The sequence below is a fragment of the Manis pentadactyla genome, chromosome 9 (genome assembly GCF_030020395.1).
Source record: "Manis pentadactyla isolate mManPen7 chromosome 9, mManPen7.hap1, whole genome shotgun sequence".
Taxonomy (NCBI): domain Eukaryota; kingdom Metazoa; phylum Chordata; class Mammalia; order Pholidota; family Manidae; genus Manis; species Manis pentadactyla.
This window is the reverse complement of record NC_080027.1, coordinates 59,932,873-59,956,521: the sequence shown is the minus strand read 5'-3', so window position 1 is coordinate 59,956,521 and position 23,649 is coordinate 59,932,873. Positions and strand designations below refer to the sequence as shown.

The 23,649-nt window shown below is 40.9% G+C and overlaps 1 protein-coding gene across 2 annotated transcripts in view; it reads right to left on the bottom strand.

Annotated features, from left to right (window-relative positions):
• NELL1 (neural EGFL like 1) overlaps positions 1 to 23,649 on the bottom strand; it is an 812,822-nt gene that overhangs the window by 722,727 nt on the left and 66,446 nt on the right. For both annotated transcript variants that reach the window (XM_036932730.2, XM_036932731.2), the window contains exon 3: positions 17,530 to 17,680. In XM_036932730.2, the coding sequence (XP_036788625.2) occupies positions 17,530 to 17,680 (151 nt within the window). The remainder of the gene's footprint in view (positions 1 to 17,529; positions 17,681 to 23,649) is intronic.

The following is a 23,649-nucleotide window of genomic DNA, read 5'->3' as shown; positions in this document are numbered from 1 at the left end:
GACCTCCATCCTATAAGAAAAAGCCCATGTTCATCAACAAGGTATGCAAGGCCATCCTGCACCAGGAGCTTACCAACGTCAGGGCCCCAGGTCTCAGCTGTTCCTGCCCTGTAGGCTGCACTCCAGCCGCAGGGACCTTCTCACAGCACCTGCCTCTCACACACCATGTACTTCACCCCTGGGTCACTATCATGTTCTTGGGGCTGCGACTCTCAGGAAATGCTATTACTGGCTGTTAGAACCTCATTCTGGCTGCCTCCAGATGAACTGATAATGCTTCAAAGGGTGAACTGTCAGTTCACTCATACCAGGCTATGATTATTGGCAACCAACACAATTAAAGGGGAGGATTTAAACAATAACTGAGTCCTTCTGTTCAACAAAAATACTATGCAATTGATGTCATTTCCCAAATTGTGAAACTGATTTCTGAGGAGCCATTCTCGTGGACAGGTAAACCTTCTCTGCAAACAAGTGGTGCTCAGTAAGTGATTTTGGACCTGAGATGATATGGCCTGTGTAAATATCACACTGTCACTTAGAAAGCTCTCTCTCTCTCGCTGTAAAATTGTCAGGGCAGCTCTTACTGTTAGCATCTCACCTGGAGCTACTCCCTCTCCTCACCCTCAATTTACTACAAAGCTCCATATGCGCCAGCCCTCATTACATCCGTGTGTGCACCAGGCTGGATCCTGCTGCAGGACCACCGTACTTCCTGCCTCTTCTAGCCAGGCCACTTGTCTGATTTTCTCACAGCTGCCTCTTGTGTTCAGCTTAAGTGACCCACCTTCAAAGATCCTTCGGGCTCTCTTCTCCACTGACCTATCTCTCTTCCCTTTTTTTCTTCCACATTAGGTTTAATTTTGGCCATATTTATCATCTGATGCAGCCACTAGAGGACAAGCTCCCTGAGCACAGGCCCCTTGCATGTCCTCTTCACCACTGCAGAGTCCCCCAAGACTCCTGCCCACAGATTACTGTCTAACATAGTATCTGGTGAACAATAAAAGAATTCTAGTTCAACAAATACATAAACTGAGGTACAGGAAGGGGCCGGCCCAGAGTCTCCTGTGTATTCACTAACAGAGCCCATGTCTTCTGACTCCCACCCCAGCAACCCTGCCATTGTACCACCCTCATCATGGCTTTACAATCTGGAATGCCTTCCCCCCAAAACTCAGCAAATCCAGGGTTTAAATCTATTTTTCATCAGTGGCAAGGCTCCTCTGTCCACATTTCTCTCTCCAGAATCAAATGACTGAATACCTAGGCATGCAAGTGTTTCACAACTAATTCCAAAGGAAGTCAAAGGAGATAGTGTTTTAAATTCTCTAGGAGAATTCCATTGAACTTAAGATTTTATGCATAAACACTAATGAAATTCTGACTTTTTTCCTTAAAAAAGTAAAGGTTAATGGGTACATTTGCTGTTTTTCCATTTCTCAAACACTAGGCAAATCCAACGGCTAATATGCATATATACGAGCATGAACAATTTGCCCGAAATGTTTTATTCTATTGCTATGATACTTCCTGTCTTCAGTGAAGGTTAAAAGTCATCTGAACAGCTTCATTTCTTCCAATGAAGATTTAAATTTCATTTAATTAGCATGTTTCTGAAAAACCTCATTTTCTTGACATGGGAACATTTTCATTTTTTCTGAAAATTGCACACTGTGTTCTTCAAACTTTCACTTGAATCTGGGTCTACACTCTGCTAGGTGTGAAGATAAAAATGATGGAAACACTGATTCTCAGTGTCTCCTAACACTTGGAAGCATCTCTAGATGATGCATTTTCAGCTTTTAGCTTTTCCTTCAAAAAGACGCCTCCATCCAGAAGTAAGTGATCCTGTTTTCCAGAGAGTATTTCTCGTGAGTCACCCTTTCCAGCTTTTCTATATTTCTGTTAATTTGTTCAACTAAAACACAAAGTAAATTCAAGGACCTATGCTATGTGACATGCACAACACAAAAATTAAGAGAGACATGCAGCCTGCACTGCCTGCTCAGGGTTCAGCAGTCCCAGCAGCCTGAGCCAGAATGCCGGGTGTGACCCCTAACTCCTCCCTCTCTGCCCCATAACATCCCACAAGGAACTATAACCAGCTCACTAGACTTCCTCATTATCTATTCATCAACTTCTCTCCATCTGTACCACCATTATCTGCCCTAGTCCAGGACTCATCCTCTTAGCTGAAGTCTAGACTCTGCACAGGTGCAGCAGCCACCTAACTGGCCTCCTGCTGCCAGTTTTGCCGCCTACATGCCATTCTCCACTAAGCAGCCAAGGTGATCTTGCTGAAATACTGATCTAATCATTGCACACCTGCACTTCCATCCCCTCCAGAATAAAGACCAAACGCCTGTGCCTTGTTCATCAAGTTCATTCACGATCTAGCCTTTTGCTTGACTCTCCAGGTTCACTTCTTGCCACACTTGACCCTTCTTCCCTAAGCTCTCCCCACTCAATTTTTTATTGTTTAATGCACCGCGTCCCTCTCATCTCTTACCCCTTCACTCCAGCTGTATCCAGAATCCTCTCCCACTCATCATCTCCTGGCTGACTTCTACTTACTCTCTTTTGCCTGGTAAACATAATTCTCAGCAGAAGACTTTCCAACTCCATTTGGGAAAACGCCCTGTTCTGTACTCCTGGTATTCCTCCTGTCAGAGCACTAACCATACACTGTACTGCTCTGAAGTCCACTCTCTCCATCACCGTATGCCTCACAAGTGTAGCCCAGCACCTATTACCACCTGGTATTTGGTAGGTTTTTGCTAATATTTCATGAATGTTGCTATAGGAGCTTACAGTCTAATCAGACCATGGTTCTAAATCTAAAGCCTTTCCACTTGTTTGTCATGTGGAGACATGTTCATTTCAAAAGCAGCATGGATAGATGTACCTAAAGGCAAGATTCCAATTTGAACTCTGCTTACATTTGGGGAGGAAGGGAGCCATCTAACAACTAAAGACATATACTTTTTTAATAGAAGCCTTATATTCTCTTTCAGGAAAGAATTAAACTTAAGGTTACATAAAAGGTCCAGTCTCTGTAAATGTATTTAGTTGCCCTAAGTGAAAGTTTTCATGTGCTAGCTTCACTAGACCATAAAATACTCTTCTGGAAATTCTTCTTCTACCTCCTACCCTCCATTCTGATATTCCTCAATAAATTATCTGAAAATGCAAAATAAGTAGTAGCTTGACTCATCCATAATTATGAAGGTAAGCCTGCTTAGAAATTACAGTATGCATTCTATTAGGACAGTCCATTATTTTGGATTATCTGCAATAATCTGTTGATGTGAAAACCTAACTTCTACTCCAAATAGTGAGAGGGTCCCAATATCTACCTTTTTCCCTTCAGAATTTAGGGAGGAATTAGCAAACACAAAAAGCCATTAGAAGAGAAATGACATTTGTTGAGTGCCTTGATATGCGATGTGTCAGGAACCACTCACTGAAGTGCTCCTGTTAAATCCTCCCACTAACTCCATGCACAGTAACCTGTACCTTCACTTTACAAGAGAGGACACTGAGAAAATGAGAGCAGAAGCTCATAGTATATCCAATAATTGACAGAGCCAGGAATTGAGCCCAGGCCTATCTGGCATCAAAGTAGAAAGCCATGTCCACCACAAGAACTAAGAAAACTGAAGAGTATCTTCTGAAATACAGGATTTTATGGGGTTTTTCTCTATAGAAAAAAAAGAGATGCCCTCTTAGGAGGCCAAAAATGTCTTCTTCATCTCCTCATAAAAGTGTTCCACGCAGATTTCTTATACTCCTAGCTTTCAGCTTCTTACCTAATTATGCTTAGATTTAATTTTATCTATAATTTAGGAATAAAATTGAAAAACAAGATTTACCATTATATCTTATAGAGCTGAGTATACTGGCAGAACGTTCAATTAGATTTAATCTACGTTAATTAAGCTTTCCATTTTAACAAAGCTCTAGATTAACACACTTGAATCAAGAAAAATAAACATTAAATCTGCAATGCTATTAAGATAGTTCAGCAAGACAGATTCATCTTTGTTGCTCTTCCAATGTGCTCTATTGGTACTATAAAAAAATCAGATTAGAAATATAAATTAGAATAACACAGTGTCCATTCCATTATATAAGAAAGTCTTTCAATTGCTACCCCTAGGTATGTTTCAATAGTCTCTTTAAGTTTTCCACTTCATTTTATCTACTCACTTACGATATTCCTCGGAACTCAACTGGCTCTGTTACCTAGGGATTTTCCAGATACTGCTGTACCAAGAAGTTCTATCCTGGTTTAAGGAATCACTGCCTCCCAAGTGATCCACCTCTGGCTGCTGAGTTCCCCACCAGGTGAGAGAGTTGCCTGCCTTTGACTAAAAGGGAACTCGGCCATTGGATGAACTGTTCTGCCATTAATTCAATAATGGCTTCACCTGAGAGTAGCCAGAAACCTACTAGAACCTGGCAACAGTGATTTCCAAAAACAGTAAATGTAGATTTTCTGGCTGACAGCTTTGGAAAAAGCCGAGGGATGATTACTTCATATGGTTTACACAACGGCTAGAGAATATGGTGTGCACAACGGCTAGAGTGTGTGCAGATCCAGAACGCTGCTCCTCCATCGTGCTTCATCAGCAAAGGTGGCTTTTGACTGGAAATGAACCACTACCCAAAGGGCAGAGTAACAGACTTCCTTTTCCACTAACCATGGAACTAGAGAAGTTACTGTTTGCTTACCTGGTGACTCCTCAGCATCCCAGTTTCCCTCAGCAAATTATACCTTGACATCATCAGCATGGCTTTTAGTAGGTTCCTGTTATGTATCAAGAACTATGCTAGGTGTTTTACAAATCCCTCCAATCCTCACAAAAATCACAACTTATCATTCATTTCAGTCTCCAGATACCAAAGCCTTTGCCCTCTCCTCTGCCCTGGGCAGCCTCCATGTGTACTACATCCAGGCCAGTGTCTATGCCTGGGACAATGTGTCCCATGTGAACCTTTGAAGCTAGCCATGACATGTCTGAGCAGCCCTAAGCAGAGGTAGAAAAAATGAATCACCTATACATTTAGTTTTTATTTAGTGAGTGTATACTATGTACCCGAAAAGAACTTGAGGGAAAAAACCCTATGTGATGCAGTCTCTTACCTATGCTACTTTCACATATTTAGGCACAGACTAAATTAGAAAAATCTCAAAAAATAAAACCAAAACAGACTGCCTAGTTATTCTAATATCCATCTTCTATCATCCATGGCACTGCTAGACCCAGTTTCCTGGTATTGGTCAATGATATGTGGTACAAGTAATGCCTGACATTTCCAGGCCTGGCCCTTAAATCTATCCAAAGAGATAAAACAAAAATTCTAATCACAGTAGAAACTATTAATCTACCTTTCTCAGAATATGATAGTTCAAGAAGAAAATACAAATTGTATGACATAATTGAAAGGTGTTACATATAAAGTTACATAAGCAAAAACGACCCATCCTTTAATATGTGCGGCCCCAAACTTGAACACCTACAAGGTCACCAGAAAAATTCAGCAGTCTCCAAAATAGAGAAATCTTATAGCTCACATTTTATGCCCCAAATTAAAAGATTCTTAATGGTTGACTTCTGGTATTGTTAATAACCTTAAATTTTTTAAAACACTCCTAATGTAAGTCAAAGAGAATGTCAAACTGAAATTAAGAACTATAGAAAAGCAAAGAAAATGAAAACACTATATAGCATATCAATGGGCTGTATTCAAAGCAATACTCATAAGAAAATATAAAGCCTTTAGTGCCTACTAGTAAAATTACTGAAAAGAGGAACTAAATAGCCGATAAACTACTAAAAACAAAAGGCAGAAATCAATGAATTTAAAATGAAAAACAGATTTGATCGATAAAACTAAGAACTATTTCATTAAAAAGGTTAATAAATTATACAATCTCTTCAGGCTGGCCAAGAAAAATACCTATATTTCACATAAATTAAGATATAACTATAAATATAAAAGTTAATACAATGTCCAACTGTTTGCACCAAAAAGAGTGCTTAGTGAAATACAATTTTGACAAAATGTAAATTGATCAAAAGAACTCCAAGTTAAATACCATAAAAGACGGAAAATGAGGGAAAATTCAGTAATAAATGATTTTGCAGCCTCTCCAAATTATCAGCCCATATTATTTTCAGGCTAATTCCATCAGAAATTTTTAAGTGGAGGACAGAGGATTAAAGATGATGGCATGAGAGGTAAGACAGAGGCTTCCTCCTAAAACCTATATAATATGAAAATATAATTAATATGCCTAATCCTGAAAGAGCAACAGTAAAGAGGGCTGCGACAAACTGCATACACCTGGAGAAAAGAATAAACCTCACAGAACAGGGTAACGTACCAGAGCCATGGCCCAGCTTGACCCATGCTCTTCCCCCAACCCAGCTCACTGGGAGGAAGAGAAACGGAGTGGGTAGGGAGTGGAGACCTGGGACTGCTGAATATCTAACTCTGGAGGTCTGCTCTGGGGGCACAAACCTACATTTCAAGGTACTCTCATGATTAGGGGGTTGGAAAGCTAAGATAGGCAGAATACCTGGAGAGACTGAGATTCCAGCTGCTTGTGGAAAGCAGGGATCCATATCTGGCTGCTCTGGGACAAAAGAAAGGCAGACAGTCTAAAGGACTTCTTAACAGCATGAGGGCTGCTAAAGGGGCAAGGAATGCACAGAGCATACTGCTCAGGAGAAAGGACAGGTAGACAAAATTGTCCAGGTGCACTCTACCCAGCAGGTTGGGAACTTTCACAATCTTCAGGCACTCCAGCTCCCTGGATGGCTACACAGCTTGAAGGACCCCCTCTGTGATATGCAGCCTACTGCGCCTTCCTCTCGGTCAGCCCCACCTGGCTTGCCAACCAGCAAAACCTACTCTGGTGTTAGGCCAGGCAGAGGGAAGCTCCATCTACAGCAACTACAAATGCAAAGCATAGAGGCTTATACCTGTGTACACAGCCCACTGGTTCTGACAGTGGAGGCAAGCATAGCAGCCGTGAAGGAGGAAACATCTCTTTCCTCCCCCAAGGCACCAATACAGCTCCCCTGCGACCCCCGACATTGCTTCCGGGGGCTGAGCAGCTCCAAAGAGTAGAGCTTCTGGGGACTAGAGGACACCATGTACAAATATGAAATGCCAAAGAAACCTGGTTCAAAGTAAAATTATGAATACCACACCTGAGAAAGATTCTAATGAAATCGACCTCATGAATCTTCCTGAAAGGGATTTCAAAATGAAAATGCCCATTGAGGTATGGAAAAACATTCAAGAACTCATAAATTCCTGTCGGAGATCCAATTGTTGAAGAGCACAATGAAGGGTTCCCCTGTCTTCACATCCTCACCAGCATTTGTTGTTCTTAGTCTTTTCGATGCTGGCCATCCTTACTGGTGTGAGGTGATATCTCATTGTGGTCTTAATTTGCATTTCCCTGACAATTAGTGATGTGGAACATCTTTTCATGTGTCTGTTGGCCACCTGAAATTCTTCTTTGGAGAACTGTCCCTTCATATCCTCTGCCCATTTTTAAATCAGGTTATTTGCTTTTTGGGTGTTGAGGCATGTGAGTTCTCTATATATTTTGGTTGTTAACCCCTTGTCAGATATGTCATTTACAAATATATTCTCCCATACTGTAGGATGCCTTTTTGTACCATTGATGGTGTCCTTTGCTGTACAGAAACTTTTTAGTTTGATGTAGTCCCATGTGTTCATTTTTGCTTTTGTTTTCCTTGCTCAAGGAGATGTTTTTAGGAAGAAGTTGCTCATGTTTATATTCAGGAGATTTTTGCCTATATTTTTTTCCTGAGAGTTTTATGGTTTCATGACTTACATTAAGGTCTTTGATCCATTTTGAGTTTACTTTTGTGTATGGGGTTAAAAAATAATCCAGTTTTATTCTCTTACATGTAGCTGTCCAGTTTTACCAACACCAGTTGTTGAAGAGGCTGTCATTTCCCCATATCCATGGCTCCTTTATCATGTATTAATTGACCACTTACTGTTGGGTTTATGTCAGGGCTCTCTAGTCTGTTCCATTGGTCTATTGTTCTGTTCTTGTGTCAGTACCAAATTGTCTTGATTACTGTGGCTTTGTAGTAGAGTTTGAAGTTGGGGAGTGTAATCCCCCCAGCTTTATTCTTCCTTCTCTGGATTGCCTTGGCTATTCAAGGTCTTTGTGATTCCATATGTAATTTAGAATGATTTTCTCTAGTTCGTTGAAGAATGCTGTTGGTATTTTGATAGAAATTGCATTCAATCTGTAGATTGCTTTAGGCAGGATGGTCATTTTGACAATATTAATTCTTCCTACCCATGAGCATGGGATGTGTTTCCATTTATTGGTATCTTCTTTAATTTCTCTCATGAGTGTCTTGTAGTTTTCAGAGTATAGGTCTTTCACTTCCTTGGTTAGGTTTATTCCTAGGTATTTTATTCTTTTTGATGCAACTGTGAATGGAACTGTTTTCCTGATTTCTCTTTCTGCTAGTTCATTGTTAGTGTATAGGAATGCAACAAATTTCTGTGTATTAATTTTGTATCCTGCAACTTTGCTGAATTCAGATATTAGATCTAGTAGTTTTGGAGCGGATTCTTTAGGGTTTTTTATGTACAATATCACGTCATCTGCAAACAGGGACAGTTTAACTTCTTCCTTGCCAATCTGAATGCCTTTTATTTCTTTGCATTGTCTGATTGCTTGGCTAGGACCTGCAGTACTATGTTTAATAGAAGTGAGGAGAGTGGCCATCCTTCTCTTGTTCCCAATCTTAAAGGAAAAGCTTTCAGCTTCTCGCTGTTAAGTATAATGTTGGCTGTGGGTTTGTCATATATGGTCTTTATTATGTTGAGGTACTTGCCCTCTATATCCATTTTGTTGAGAGTTTTTATCATGAATGGATGTTGAATTTTGTCAAATGCTTTTTCAGCATCTATGGAAATGATCATATGGGTTTTGTCCTTCTTTTTGTTGATGTGGTGGTTGATGTTGATGGATTTTTGAATGTTGTACCATCCTTGCATCCCTGGCATAAATCCTACTTGATCATGATGGATGATCCTCTTGATGTATTTTTGAATTCTGTTTACTAATATTTTGTTGAGTATTCTTGCATCTATGTTCATCAGGGATATTGGTCTGTAGTTCTCTCTGTTTGTGGTGTCTTTGCCTGGTTTTGGCATTAGAGTGATGCCAGCCTCATAGAATGAGTTTGGAAGTATTCCCTCTTCCTGTACTCTTTGGAAAACTTTAAGGATAGGTGCATAGATATTTATAATGGTTATATCTTCTGGTTGGACTGAACCCTTAACATTATGTAATGCCCTTCTTTGTCTCTTGTGACTGTTTTGAAGTCTATTTTGTCTGATACAAGTACTGCAACTCCTGCTTTTTTCTCCCTATTAGTTGTATGAAATGTCTTTTTCCATCCCTTCACTTTTAGTCTGTGTATGTCTTTCGGTTTAAAGTGAGTCTCTTGCAGGCAACATATAGATGGGTCTTGTTTTTTAAATCCATTCAGTGACTCTATGTCTTTTGATTGGTACATTCAGTCCATTTACATTTAGGGAAAAATCTCCTGAATATAAACATGAGCAACTTCTTCTTGAAAGCATCTCCTTGAGCAAGGGAAACAAAAGCAGAAATGAACACATGGGACTACATCAAACAGGTTTTTGTAGAGCAAAATACACCATCAACAGAACAAAAAGGCATCCTACAGTATGGGAGAATATATTTGTAAATGACATATCTGACAAGGGGTTAACAACCAAAATATATAGAGAACTCACATGCCTCAACACCCAAAAAGCAAATAACCTGATTTAAAAATGGGCAGAGGATATGAAGGGACAGTTCTCCAAAGAAGAATTTCAGGTGGCCAACAGACACATGAAAAGGTGCTCCACATCGCTAACCATCAGGGAAATGCAAATTAAGACCACAATGAGATATCACCTCACACCAGTAAGGATGGCCAGCATCGAAAAGACTAAGAACAACAAATGCTGGCAAAGATGAGGAGAAAGGGGAACCCTCCTACACTGCTGGTGGGGATGTAAGCTAGTTCAACCATTGTGGAAAGCAATATGGAGGTTCCTCAAAAAACTAAAAATAGAAATACCATTTGACCCAGGAATTCCACTCCTAGGAATTTACCCAAAGAAAGCAAGATCTCAGATTCAAAAAGACGTATGCATCCCTATGTTTACTGCACCATTATTTACAGTAGCCAAGATATGGAAGTAACCTAAGCTTTCATCAATAGATGAATGGATAAAGAAGAGGTGGTACATATACACAATGGAATACTATTCAGCTATAAGAAAGAAACAAATCCTACCATTTGTAACATGGATGGAGCTAGAGGGTATTATTCTCAGTGAAATAAGTCAGGTGGAGAAAGACAAGTACCAAATCATTTCCCTCATTTGTGGAGTATAACAACAAAGCAAAACTGAAGGAACAAAACAGCAGCAGACTGACAGACTCCAGGAAGGGACTAGAAGTTACCAAAAGGGAGGGGTGGGGAATTGAGGGGTAATATGATTAGTTCACATGGTGCATCAGTGGTGGGGTCAAGGAGAAGACTGTGTAGCAGAGAGACTACACTGATGGACAGTGACTGCAATGGGGTATGGGGGTTACTCGATAATATGGGTGAAGTAGCAACCACATTGTTTTTCTTGTGAAATCTTCATAGGAATGTGTATCAATGATACCTTAATTTAAAAAAAATCAAAGAAAAAAAGAGAGTCCATAATATTAAACTGTGTTAAAAGATTAAAGAGAAAATACATTTATCTCAAAAGGTACCCTGAGGAGGTATTTAATAAAATAAAAGCTATTCATGATTTTTTGTTCTTTCAGTAAATCAAGAATAAGACTAAATTTCCTTTACACGATGATTATATATACTAGATAGACTAGAAACTACCAGACATTACATTAAGCATAAGAAATATTAGGAACAGGATTGTGTTTTCTACCTGATTTAATGAGAACCTTTATTATTCACCACTGTTAGGAGAGTCTAGCCAATATCATAAGAAAAAGGAATGGCTGGTATAAATATTGGAATTTGACAGAATATTTCAAATTATAAAATTGTACACTTAAATCAGGGGAATCTTAAAAAAAATTTTAAGCCTAGCACATGGCACACAGTCAGCAAATGTTAGCTTTAAAAGAAGAAAAAGAAAGCTTTCACATAGCTCACATAGTTTAAAAGTCTGGTAAAAGTCTGCAAAATCAGACAAGGGCATGAAGAGAAACAAAACTACAGACCAATATCTCTTATGAATACTGACAGAAAAATTCAACAACATACTACCACATTAAATCCAGGAATATATAAAAAGGATTGTATAACATGACTATGTGGGATTTATCCCAGGAATGTAAGCCTGGTATAACATCCAAAAGTCAATTTGTATAATAACCCCACCACATCAACAGAGAGCAGGATACATATTACATGATTATCTCCATAGATACAGAAATAGCTCTTCAAAAAATTCAAACACCCTACACCCTGTATGACAAAAGCAAACTAGGAATGGAAGGGAACTTCAACCTGGCTAAGAGCATCTGAGAAAATCCACAGCTAACATCATACTTCATTGGTGAAAAATTGAAAGTTTTCCCCAAAATGAGGAACAAAACCGTTTTAATTACATCTGTTCAACATTGTACTAGAAATTCTACTACTGGCAGTTAGACAAGAAAATGAAACAAAAAGGTATCCAGATAAGAGACAGATGACAGACATGACTATCTGTAGATGACATGATCTTGTAAAAATCCTAAGAAATCCACTAAAAAACTATTGGAATTAGTGAGTGAGATCAACGAGGCTACAGGATACAAAATCAATATGTAAACATCAATTGCATTTCTATAAAGTAGCAGTGAGCAAGTGAAATTTCATTTACAGTGGCATCTAAAAGCACTGTTTTTTTAAGAGAGAAAAAACTTAACAAAGACCTTTTAAAACTTAACTCTGAAACCACAAAAGACTGTTTTAACAAATTAAAGGCCTAAACAGAAAGACATTCTATGTCCATGGATCAGGTGATTTAATATTGTTAAAATGGCTATACTCCTTAAAATGATCTACAGATTCAATGCAATCTCTTTGAACATCCAGCTCACAGCTTTGCAGCAATTAAAAGCTGGTCTTAAAACTCATATGGAAATTTAAGAGGACTGCAATAGTCAACAAATCTTTAAAAAGAACAGCACTGGAAGGTTCACACTTCTCAATTTCAAAACTTAATACAAAGCCACAATAATCAAAACAACGATGATATAAGGATATACAGATCAATGAATAGAACTGCCAGTCCAGAAATAAATCCTCACTTTTCTGGTCAACTGATCTTCCACAAGGGTGCCAGGACAATTTACTGAAGGAATAAAAGTCTTCGACAAATGGTCCTGGGACAACTGGCTATTCACATGCAAAAAAAAAAAAAAAAAAAAAAACAGAAGTTGGACCCCTACCTCACAGCACATATAAGTTACCTCAAAAAATAACAAAAACCTAAAATGAGAGCTAAATCTGTGAAACTTTATAAAGACATCACAAGAGTAAATCTTCATAGCCTCAGATTAGGCAACGGTTTCTTAGCTATGACAACAAAAGTACAAGAAAAAGTAAACTGGACAAATTTTTAAACTTCTGTGCTTCAAAGAACATCATGACATGAAGACAATCCACAAAAGTGGGAAAAAATTCTGTAAATCATGTATCTGATACAGGACTTGAACCTATAAAGACTATTTCAAATCATAAAAAGATAAGTAACACATTAAAAATGGGAAAACAATCTGAATAGACATTTCTCCAAAGAAGATACAATAAGCAGCCAATAACCACATGAAAAGATCCTTGCCTTCGCTGGCCATCAGGGAAATGCAACTCGAAACTGCAATGAGATACCACTTCATGTGTACTAGGATGGCTATAATCAAAAGAGATAGATAACTACTGGTAACAAGGATATGAAGAAATTGGAAAACTGGAACCTTCATATACTGCTGGTGGGAACATAAAATAGGACTGCAACTTCATGGAATTTCCTGACTCTTTTCCCAGCACTTAGAGTTACTGTAAACTGATCCAGCAATTCTAGTCCTGGTTATATACCCAAGAGATTAAACATACATGTCCACACAAAAGTTTTTACATGAAAACTGATAGTATTCATAATAGCCAAAAAGTGAAAACAACCCAAATGTCCATCAACTGATGGACAAATAAGATGTGATATATCCAAGCACGTAATATTATTCTCCAATAAAAAGAAATTAACTATGCACACACTATCAACATGAAAGCACTATGGAAACATTACTGTAACTTAAAGGAGCCAGTCACAAAGGACCACATATCATAGGATCCATTTACATGAGATGTCCAAATCAGGCAAATATGTACAAAATAGATTAGTGGTTGTCTGAGGCTTGGGGACTAATGGGGAGATTGAGGAGTGACAGCTAAGGGTGTGGGATTTCTCTTGGGGGTAATGAAAATGCAAAGTTGACTATGTTGGTGAATGCACAATTCCAAATATACTAAACACCACTGAAATGTTAAAAAAAAAGAAATCACATCTAGGAATCTAAGAGTGCCCATCATATCCCAGTGTGGCAAATACATATTTAATTCATTTTGATCATGAGTGATACAATCAGGTTCACACAGGAGAGAACCGCAGAAACAACCTGGGAGTCTGACTTTCCAGTAAATATTACCAGATCCTTGGAGACTCCAGTTTATCAGCCCCGTTTACCAAATCCCCAGATCCTCTGCTACTGAATGAAGAACTCTTAATCCTTGGTCATCTATACCTTATCAAATGTTTATGCCAAATGTCTAGAAGATAATTTGCTCCTCTAGACACTGTAATAAGACAGTAAGAGGAATTTACTTTGTTTCTTCATATTTTATTTTGTTTATAAGCCAAGATTTGAGGTTCTCCTATTATAATGAAAAATGATCAGATTATTCTCTATTCAGTGACCCTCAGGTTCCATTAGAAACTTACTAGAGAAATAAGGGAAGATGGCCTCAGATGACTGTGTGGCAACACAGTTTTTCTTTAAAACCCTTCCCTAAATTAAGAGATGTACTTTAAAAATTCCAATAGGGAAACCCAGAAAATAGAGGTTCAGTACTTATGCTTAGACAAGGTGAAGAAATTTGTTAAGAGCTGTCCACTTAACATGTACAATCTCTTTTCAGCCTTACAGCAACCCTGCAAAACAGACTACCACCCCCCATTTACAGACAAGAAACTTAGACATTTAATAGTGGATATTTAGAAAAGCTAGAACTAGAACTTCTGCCTTCATCAGGCTTGACTCCAAAGCCTGTTCTCTTTCTACTATAACAGTTGCCTTTTCCCTGGCTTCCCACCTGCTTTGGGAAGTTATCCTCTGTTTTCAATGAAAAGTATTGAAGATCCTCTACATTCTACTCATGGACATTAGTAAGGCCCTCACACCAATCCCACAAGATGTGAGGGCCATACTAGGGGCAAGGACATACATCCCATGTATGTGAAGCTGAAACTGGCTTACACCTCCACCCTCTGGCAACGAGGGCCTGGGCTTTCTCCCAGCCTGCAGAACGCCTGCTCTGCAGGATGGTAACCATGCCTGCTCACCAACACATATATCACCTTGCATTCTCTGGGCTGTCCCAGAAAGAACCAGTAATATGCTGGCAACATCCCCACAGAAGGATCATGGTCCATTATACCCCTGTGAGCTAAGATCAAACCGAACCAATAGGACAGAAGTGTTGATCCTCACCTCACTGAAAAGGTGCATGGAAAGGCTCTCTATTCCAGCCAAACTGGTCCGGTCTCTGCACTGATTCCCATTAAAAAAATGAAAACAAACAAAAAACTGGCATTTCCCTGCATTTCTCCCTTCTGACTGCCCACACTGTTCTTCCTAATACCCCCTTTCCCTTCCCTTACAGGCCAGAATTCTTCCCATTCAAGAGTCACCTCTATATGGGGTCACTCTAGCCACCCACGTAATGTCCCAACACCTTAAGTTTATTGCCTCAGTTTACCTCTTTACTTAGGCGGGCACACTAAAAGCAGTAAAGTGAAGATTTATCTGGATTCTGGTTCTCCCAGAAGCAGACCCTGATGTGAGAATTTGTGAGAAAGTTATTTCCTCAGCAGGTAATCCCAAGAAAGATGGCGAGGGAGGGAGCAGAACAGGAAAGTCCCAGCTTCAGCCTGCTCCCTGGGTTCTCTGAAGGAGGAAGAGAGCCTCAGAGTCTGTCTGGCCTCAAAGGGGAGGGAACTAAGTTCCCCACATCCCACTGTCAGTCAGTTGTTAGTGACAGGCTGCCCGGGGAGGATGTGAACTCCCTGGCACGTCTGATCTCAGCGGAGGAGGGTACAGTGGCTACAGAGGCTAAGGAGAAGTGCTCTGAGGAAAGTTGTTAGGTACCAGCCTTCAGAAGCAAAGTCCACAGAGACCAGGCACAGGATGCACGGAACCTGCCGAAAAGATCTGGGGGTGGGGGGCACCCACCATGCCTGCCACAAGGTCAAGGAAGGGCTGGCTTCATGCGTGTGCAACACACAGAGCTGCACAAGGCCTTGCCCTTGGAAGGGCTCCACGCTTGGGACTTAATACTTTGCAGGCCCCACCTTGACAGTTTGCAGTTTCACGTCTGACTGTGTGTTTTGTAAAGTGAAGTCCTGTGGGACAATAGAGCACGTTTAGGACACCCAGAACCTTGGTTTGTGTGTAGCCCCACTTCCCAGCTCCCTGGGGCTAATTCTTAGCCACCAGCTCAACTGTTCGCCTATGCCCGAACCTACCGCCCCCCAAAACTCCTAGCTTTGAAAACCAACAGGGCTGAGACCCACGAGGCTATAATGATCTGAGAAGCAGTTCTTAGAGGGCTTGAGAGGACTCAACTGCCTCAGGGCCCAGTTCAAGGGGCAGCCTCCGTGCCCAGATTATGTAAAAGCAGCTCATTTGTTATAATAAAGCATTGCCCTGAGGGCAATTTAGGACAGCCCCATTTAGGAGTCCGCTGGAACATTCTCCAGGGTGGAAACAGGTGAGCACCATCTTCCTGCTTTCCCTCTGCTTTGCTCCAGGCAGCAGGCACCAGCCCCTCCTCCTCTCCCCCACACTACCTTTATGTTCCCCATTTGCTGCGCTCCGGCTGTCAAGGACTATCTTCACACACTGCTGCCACCATGATCCTGAGCACCAGTGTCCCTCATAAGGGACTTTCAACATGTGTTGGTGCCCCGGTTTTTGTGGCCATTGCCCAGAGGATGCCATCTGATTGCTATCTCTAAAGCTTGGTGGGGTCTGTGCTCCCGAGTCCCACGAACTGTAATCGGGTCATTCTAGGTGGGCCACCATCCCAGAGATACTGCACTGACAGCAGCCTGAAACATACCCCTGTCCTCCTCAGAAAGAAGCTTGTCCAGGAGCATTTGGCCTGGGAGCAGGCTCCCGGTGTGGCACACTTCAAGGGGCCTGTGGAGGTGTCAGGGAATGAAGGATGGTGGATGAAGTCTTTGAGCTCTTCCCTCACTACAGCTCACCAGTACCTCCCCCAAAGGAGCTTATAACCTTGTCTTAGGTTACCTAACAATCATTACCCCTCAACAGGGTGATCACCCTTATATGGCTCCCCATTATCTATGGGGACTTTAGTCCAACTTTTTCCCATTATGGATGGAGACTTTCAGTCTAAGTGACATCAAAACTTTAACATGTGGCTTCCACCTACCTCTTACCACCATCCTTCTCTGCCCTCCTGAACTCCTTAGCCTCTTGCCTGCACACTTTGTATGCCTACCACTTATCTACTAACCTGTACCTTACCAAAATCACACCAACCTCGTTCTCGAATGCTCTTCTTCCCATCCGTTTAGTTTGTCAAATACTTACATTTTCTTTATACAATCATCATCCTTGCTGAAGCCTCTACCACATCCCTTAGAAGTGACCACTATTGCTGTTTCCCCTAAACACACATTTCTGATATTTCATTTATAATATGATATTTGTCCATATGCTACACTAACTTATGTGACCTTTTATAAAAATACTATGCTATTCACCTTAACATTCCCAGTGTCTAACATATTTCCTGAATAAAATAAACACAAAATAACCTTCAGTATTTAAACTAATTAACTTGTTTGATGCCCTAAATATGATGGATGAATATGGTTTTCTATGAGCTAAGACTACCAGAAGATAGGTAAGAAAGACACTAATGAGTGATCCTTGGGGAATAAACATACCCACTTTGTACAAAGTAAATTCTTAATGCAAAGTAAATTCATTAGTGTGATTAACAGCAACAAGATCTCATCTAGCTGAATGTTTTCTTGGAGCTACAACCTCTAAATCCCAAGGCATTTTATACAGTCGATTAATTCAAAGTAGATTTTCAAAAGTACAAAGAGCTTTCTTACCTGTGTTCCAGTTCTCTAATGGACAGTATCACTCCTGAAGTTGATGACTTCTGCCGTACGGTAGCCAGAAAGGTGAATTCACTCTTATTCCGGAACAGCTGAATTAATTTCTCACTCACATGAGGGGCTGCATAGATCTCTCTTTCTGTATCTAGAAGTCAGGAAGGAAGACCAGGAGAAACCAGAGGGGAGAAAGAGGCGAGAACAAGGAGAAGGAAAGAGAAAAAATGTAGGAGGAAAAAGGGAACATGAGAAGAAGAGGAGAGAAGAGATGCAGTTTAAACTACCATGTCCAAAGGCTCCAGGTGGCATTTTTCATTCCCCCCTCCCACCAATAGTTTTCCTTTTCAGGAGCCATCTACCTGAATTCATTCAAAGCAAAACCTGGAAATGCCTTCTCTGTTACCATGACCACTTGTCACTTTGACAAGTTTACAATTGGTCAGCCAGTGATTTTTCTGACAGGAGTTTTGATGGGACACTGAGCAATTTGGCCCAGTACAGATTAAGATGCTATAAATAAGGTGAGAAGCAGTCATAAATGGGATCGGAAATTCAGAGAATCCTGAGTCTAGTAGGATCCAAATGCCGCTCAGCAGGCTCTAATTTCACTTTTCCCATGGACTTGATCTCTTTCTCTCTACAATGCGTGTAGGGAAACCTGTCTTTGCCTTGTACCCGCAGAGATTTACTAGCACTAATAATGCCAGACAATTCTGCTTTTGCTTAAAGAATACAAGGCATGATCTCTAAGCGTGCCTGGAATTTTCCTGTTAACAGTGGATAACTTCCCTCATGAAATATTTATTAAAGCTGAGGCAAATTCAGCAGACCTACAGGTGTGTGAGTCCACCTAATACTGCTCCCAGACAGGAATCTTTCTGCAACATTCACATAAGGAGACATCCATCATTTTATACTCAGACTCATCCTTACTGTGATACACTGGGTGTTCTCTCATTTTACACTACACTTAGCAGCTCCCAAGGTGGGCACTAAGGGAGTAGAGGTGGAGAAACCTATTCGGCTAACAATAAATGAACACCAAAGGCACGTTTGGTGGCTTCTTCATGCCCCACCCACATTCTCTGTCTAATAATCACTTGATTATTAGATCCTGTACAAGGCTTTTTAGGAATCTTTGCAAAACACAGAACTTCAAAGGCTATGTTAGTCAAGCAACATCACGGACTTGCATACGGACCTCAAAGAACCTCATCTTAAAGCACAGCTTCTAACAAGAAAAAATTCTTGAGTTTCTTGACCTTGGGCTCAATGTTCTCATATGCAAAATGAGGGAGCAGACTAGGTGATTTCTCAGGCCCACCCAGCCTTCTGCGACCCTATGAATTGCTGTTTCAAGTGGGCAGTACAGAAAGAACACCAGTCTTCCAGCTGCAGGAGTCTCGACCACCATATGACAGTACGCAAGGCTGGTCCCCTCCCAAGGACGCAGCCTTTTGGGCGGAGCACCTGCCAAGAAAACACCTACCAGGAGGACATTTGCTTTTCTAGCCCAAGAAAGGCCATCACTCCTTTACTATGAAGTGATATGCTGTAAGCTGTTATCGAAGGCTGAAATAAGAGACAGCCACTAAGGGAATGCTTCTACACCTTCTACAAAACCCAGCTGAAGACATTTCAGGATGATATTCAAGACCTGTTGAATGGATAAACAAATCATTTTGCAAACTGTAGCTCATTAGGAAATGTTTGCTAACATTATTACTGCTAGGTAAAGATCCTCCTAATAAATTCCACCTAGAATTTAGCGCCAGAAAAAAAAATTGGCTTTCATGATGAATTTTTATGTTTCTTTACTTTTTGCCATTTCCTTTTCTCATCAATTAGGATTCAACTGATTGCTAATGCCTTCCTAGATGGCTCTGAAGCTTGGGCCCAAGGAAAAGAGGCCCATGATCAAATCTGCAATGCCTGCTGGGGGAATCAGGTATGAATATCACTGTGGGTATCCTCACCTCTCAATTCTCCCCAAGTATCATCCAACCCCATGGCCAATGATCCTCAAATTTATATCCACAATCCCAACCTCTCCCTTAAGCAATGTATATTCAATATCCTTAATATCTCTGTATGACTGTCTAGTAGGCATTTCAAGTTGCATATGCCCACATCAGAGCTCTTATTTTCTCCTCCAACTATCCATTTTCTCCTAGAGTTTCCAGGCCTAATAAATGGAACTACCTAGTTTCTCAAGCCAAAAAACTGAAAAAGTTGTCCTTTATTTTCCCCTTCCTTCTATCCCCCACATCCAACTCAACAGCAAAAAATATCCAAAAACAGCAAAAACACAAGGACTTCATGTCGGGGATCTGTCCCTTTCCTGCAACTCCACTCTTAAAACTCTCATCTAAGCTGCTATCCTCTCTCCCTTGGGCACCTCCACTGGCTTCCAAAGGTCTCCCTGTTGCCATAACATCTTCTCTTGTCCATTCTCCGCACGGAGCCAGAGTGGTCTTCTTCAAAGCCTAAGTCAGAATCATTCTAGTCTCTTGCTTAAAGCCCTCCAATGGCTTCCCAGTGTTCCCAGGATAAGTTCCAGCTCTTTACTATGGCGCGCAAGGTCACCCACAAACTGACTCTTGCTTTTCTGCCCTCTCCCAGTTTCACCCACTTGGTTGCCAGAGGAGCACCCCAAGCCCACTCCTGCCTCAGAGTCTTTGTATTCTCCCTGCTGCCCACAGCACTCAACTTCCACTCTTCAAAGGACTGGCTCCTCCGCCCTCAGCCCGCCTGGCAAAAGCAACCTCCTGGGCACTCCTGCCAAAGCTTAATGTCTAACACACCACTCTGGTTACTTTCTCCACACCGCTTATCATAATATGTTATTGTAACCAGTTTTATTTCCTTGTATCACCTATCATAATCTTGTTTCATATTTCTTACCTTATTTCCTTTCTTTCTCCACTAGACTCTAATTTACATGAGGGCAGGATATCTACTATTCATTGTTGTAGTTCTCAGAGCCTGGCATAGTGGAGGCCAAACAGCTATGCAATAAAACTTAGTGATTTTCCATTTATTTTTATTATTTATATTATTACTTCAAGTAACCGCAAGTATTACATCCAGAAAATGGTATGATACCTTTTGAAAAAGGAGATAAATGAGTACTTCAAGTGTCAGTGGCTATCAAAATAATGTTCCATGCTAATTCCAAGCCTCTCCTGTTTATCGGACAACCCATCTAACAGTCTAATCCAATCCAACCACACTTCTGCTCACTCAACCCTCTGAGAAAACTGAACATTTCTGTTTTTCTTTCTTAAGGTATCATTGATATACACTCTTATAAAGGTTTCACATGAGCAACATTGGAAAACTGAACATTTCTTTTGCCAACCTTTCTCATTTCTCTTTGTAAATGATTGGCACATAGAAGTAAAGAGACCCCATCAGCATTCACTAGAGCAAAATGTAAAAAAGATCTATTTTGATCCATTGACACATTATGTGCAGTCTCATTCTCAGGAACATTCTTTCAAGTGAAATGTTTACCATAATTCAGCTACTAAAAGAACTCAAGAAAGTAACCCTCTTCTTATAACATAGAGGCAAGAACACTGGACCAGATTTCAAGAGACAGACTACTACTGAGTTTTGCAGGTAACTAGCCACATGGCCTTAGATAAGACACTTTACCTTTCTGAGCCTCACATGTCACATCTGAAAATTGGGAGGATGGAACTCCATGAGCTTCAAGTTCTCTCCTAGCCACAGTTTATTTCTGTTCACTTTACCCTGCTCCTAGCTGCCCAGCAAAAGAGGATACTGAGGGTGTCTTTCATCTGAAGAACACCTATTCTACAATTTTCCTCCCCTGATTTTCCAAAGCAACATCAAATTGTCAATTACTGAAAACAGTGACATGTCACCCACTTCGCAGTAGCCTACTTTTTCTGGAACTTAAAAGAACTACTAATGAAAACCAGTTAATGAGAACCTACAGTGAATATTATACTTCCATATACAACTACTATAATGTTTGCTGTATTATCCAATTCTGCTGTAGAGAAGAAAAGCAAGGGGGATGGATAACGCTCATAGGAAGTGTTAAGTGTAGACACCAAGTTGGAAACCTGTGAAGCACGTTAAACATAAATCAAATAAGTTGAACATAGTGTGCTGAACATAAATAAAAAGGATTAGAGTTACTTATAAGAATGGGGTAGGACAACCCAGTCATAATATACAAATCATACCACCTTCAGAATGACAGCTATGTCATGCCTAAATGTGACAACTATCGTCGACACCCATTCCATTCCCATTCCAGCCCCACATGCATCTCCTTGAGAAATGCTGATAAAATCTGTCACTACTCACTAAATTGGCTGGTCTCTCCCACACAGGGAGCATATTGGCTCCAGGCACCACCCATCTGCTGAACTCCTGTTTTCTAATCTCAGCCCCAGTCCATGCAAGCACAGCATCAGTGGGGAAGCTGATGGGGCTGAGACTGAGTATATGAACAATGCATCATGCAGGAATCCGGTGGGGTGGCCCATCCTTCCCTACCACGCCTGCACTCTGTCCTACTCCATCTCTTTCCCCAGCTTCCTCCTGGATAGTTTTATGTAATAGGCTACATGATGCAAGCATCTGAATTTGGACTTTCTGTGAGGTGTTTTGTGACCTCTGGGAGTATACCTGGAGGCTACCATTGTGTGACGGTCACCTGCCACACAACAACCACTTACACTGAAAAAATGTCATTCAAATACTCAGAGATTACCTAAGAAGCACTGACTCAGCAAGGGTTAAGTGCTTTTTCTTTCCTAGGATGAAAGGGCTCTCCCTAGTCATTTTTAAAGAAAGACTAAAAATGCTAATGTGATGATTAAGCGTCAGTTTAAAAGTGTTGGTTGAAGGGAAGAGAGTGGAGAAGAAATTAAATGAAATTCACACTCTTCTCTAATACAGGAGCAATTTCATTTCCCTTTTCCCTGACTTACAGGAGGAGGAGGAGGATTTTCATTGCCAACAAACATCCTTGTGTTTCATTTGTGCCAGGCATCTGAGCTGCTATCCTCTCTCCCTTGGGCACCTCCACTGGCTTCCAAAGGTCTCCCTGTTTCCATAACATCTTCTCTTGTCCATTCTCTGCATGGAGCCAGAGTTCTCTTCTCCAAAGCCTAAGTCAGAATCATTCTAGTCTCTTGCTTAAAGCCCTCCAATGGCTTCCCAGTGTTCCCAGGATAAATTTCAGCTCTTTACTATGGCGCGCAAGGTCACCCACAAACTGACTCTTGCTTCTCTGCCCTCTCCCAATTTCACCCATTTGGTTGCCAGAGGAGCACCCCAAGCCCACTCCTGTGCATCAGGGAAACAAGAACAAAAGTACAGTTTCTGCCTTCAAGGAGAGCTGCACAAGGAAGACAGCTACATAGTGACATCAGGCAGAGTGGAGCAATGCACAAAGGAGGAAAGGCCCACAGAGGCTGGGAATGACAGTGCAGAATGTATCTATGAGGCTGATCAAAAAAGATGAATAAAGCATCAAAAGATGAATTTACCAGGCAGGGGAGGGGAAAGGAGGGCATTCACTGAGGGATTGCCATGTGGATGTGAACACCTGTGTTTCCCATTACCCTGGCATTTTTCTTCCTTTGCAACTGCGTATCTAAAAGTCCAGCAGGAAAGCATCTATTCAACCTAATATTGGAGGGAACTCTCCACCAACCCTAGAGTTGAGAGAACAAAAACAGCAGCAGAACATGACAAGACAAACACCAGGGCAAAATGCCTCGGCCTTGATTGATGGAGAATTCAGGAAACGTCTCAGTAATTGCAGCATGTTTACACCAAAAACCTCAGCATGCGGTGGAATCCTGACACAGGCGTAATACATCCTTCCAGCCTGAATCCCATGTAGGTTAAGATTGGCCCCAAAAGGTAAAGCAACATTTGTTAATATGGAATGGAAGTAGGCTTTTCACTTTTGAGTACAGAGAAAATTTGCCAGCTCAGAACTGCCTACCATCCAGGGGGTAGTTCCTGCAATGGGGAGGGAGACCAGTGTCCCACTGCTTGGTCCTGTAGCCCTTCTTGAGAAAGTCAGATGTTCCATATCTACACCACTTTCAAAGAAGCAGAAAT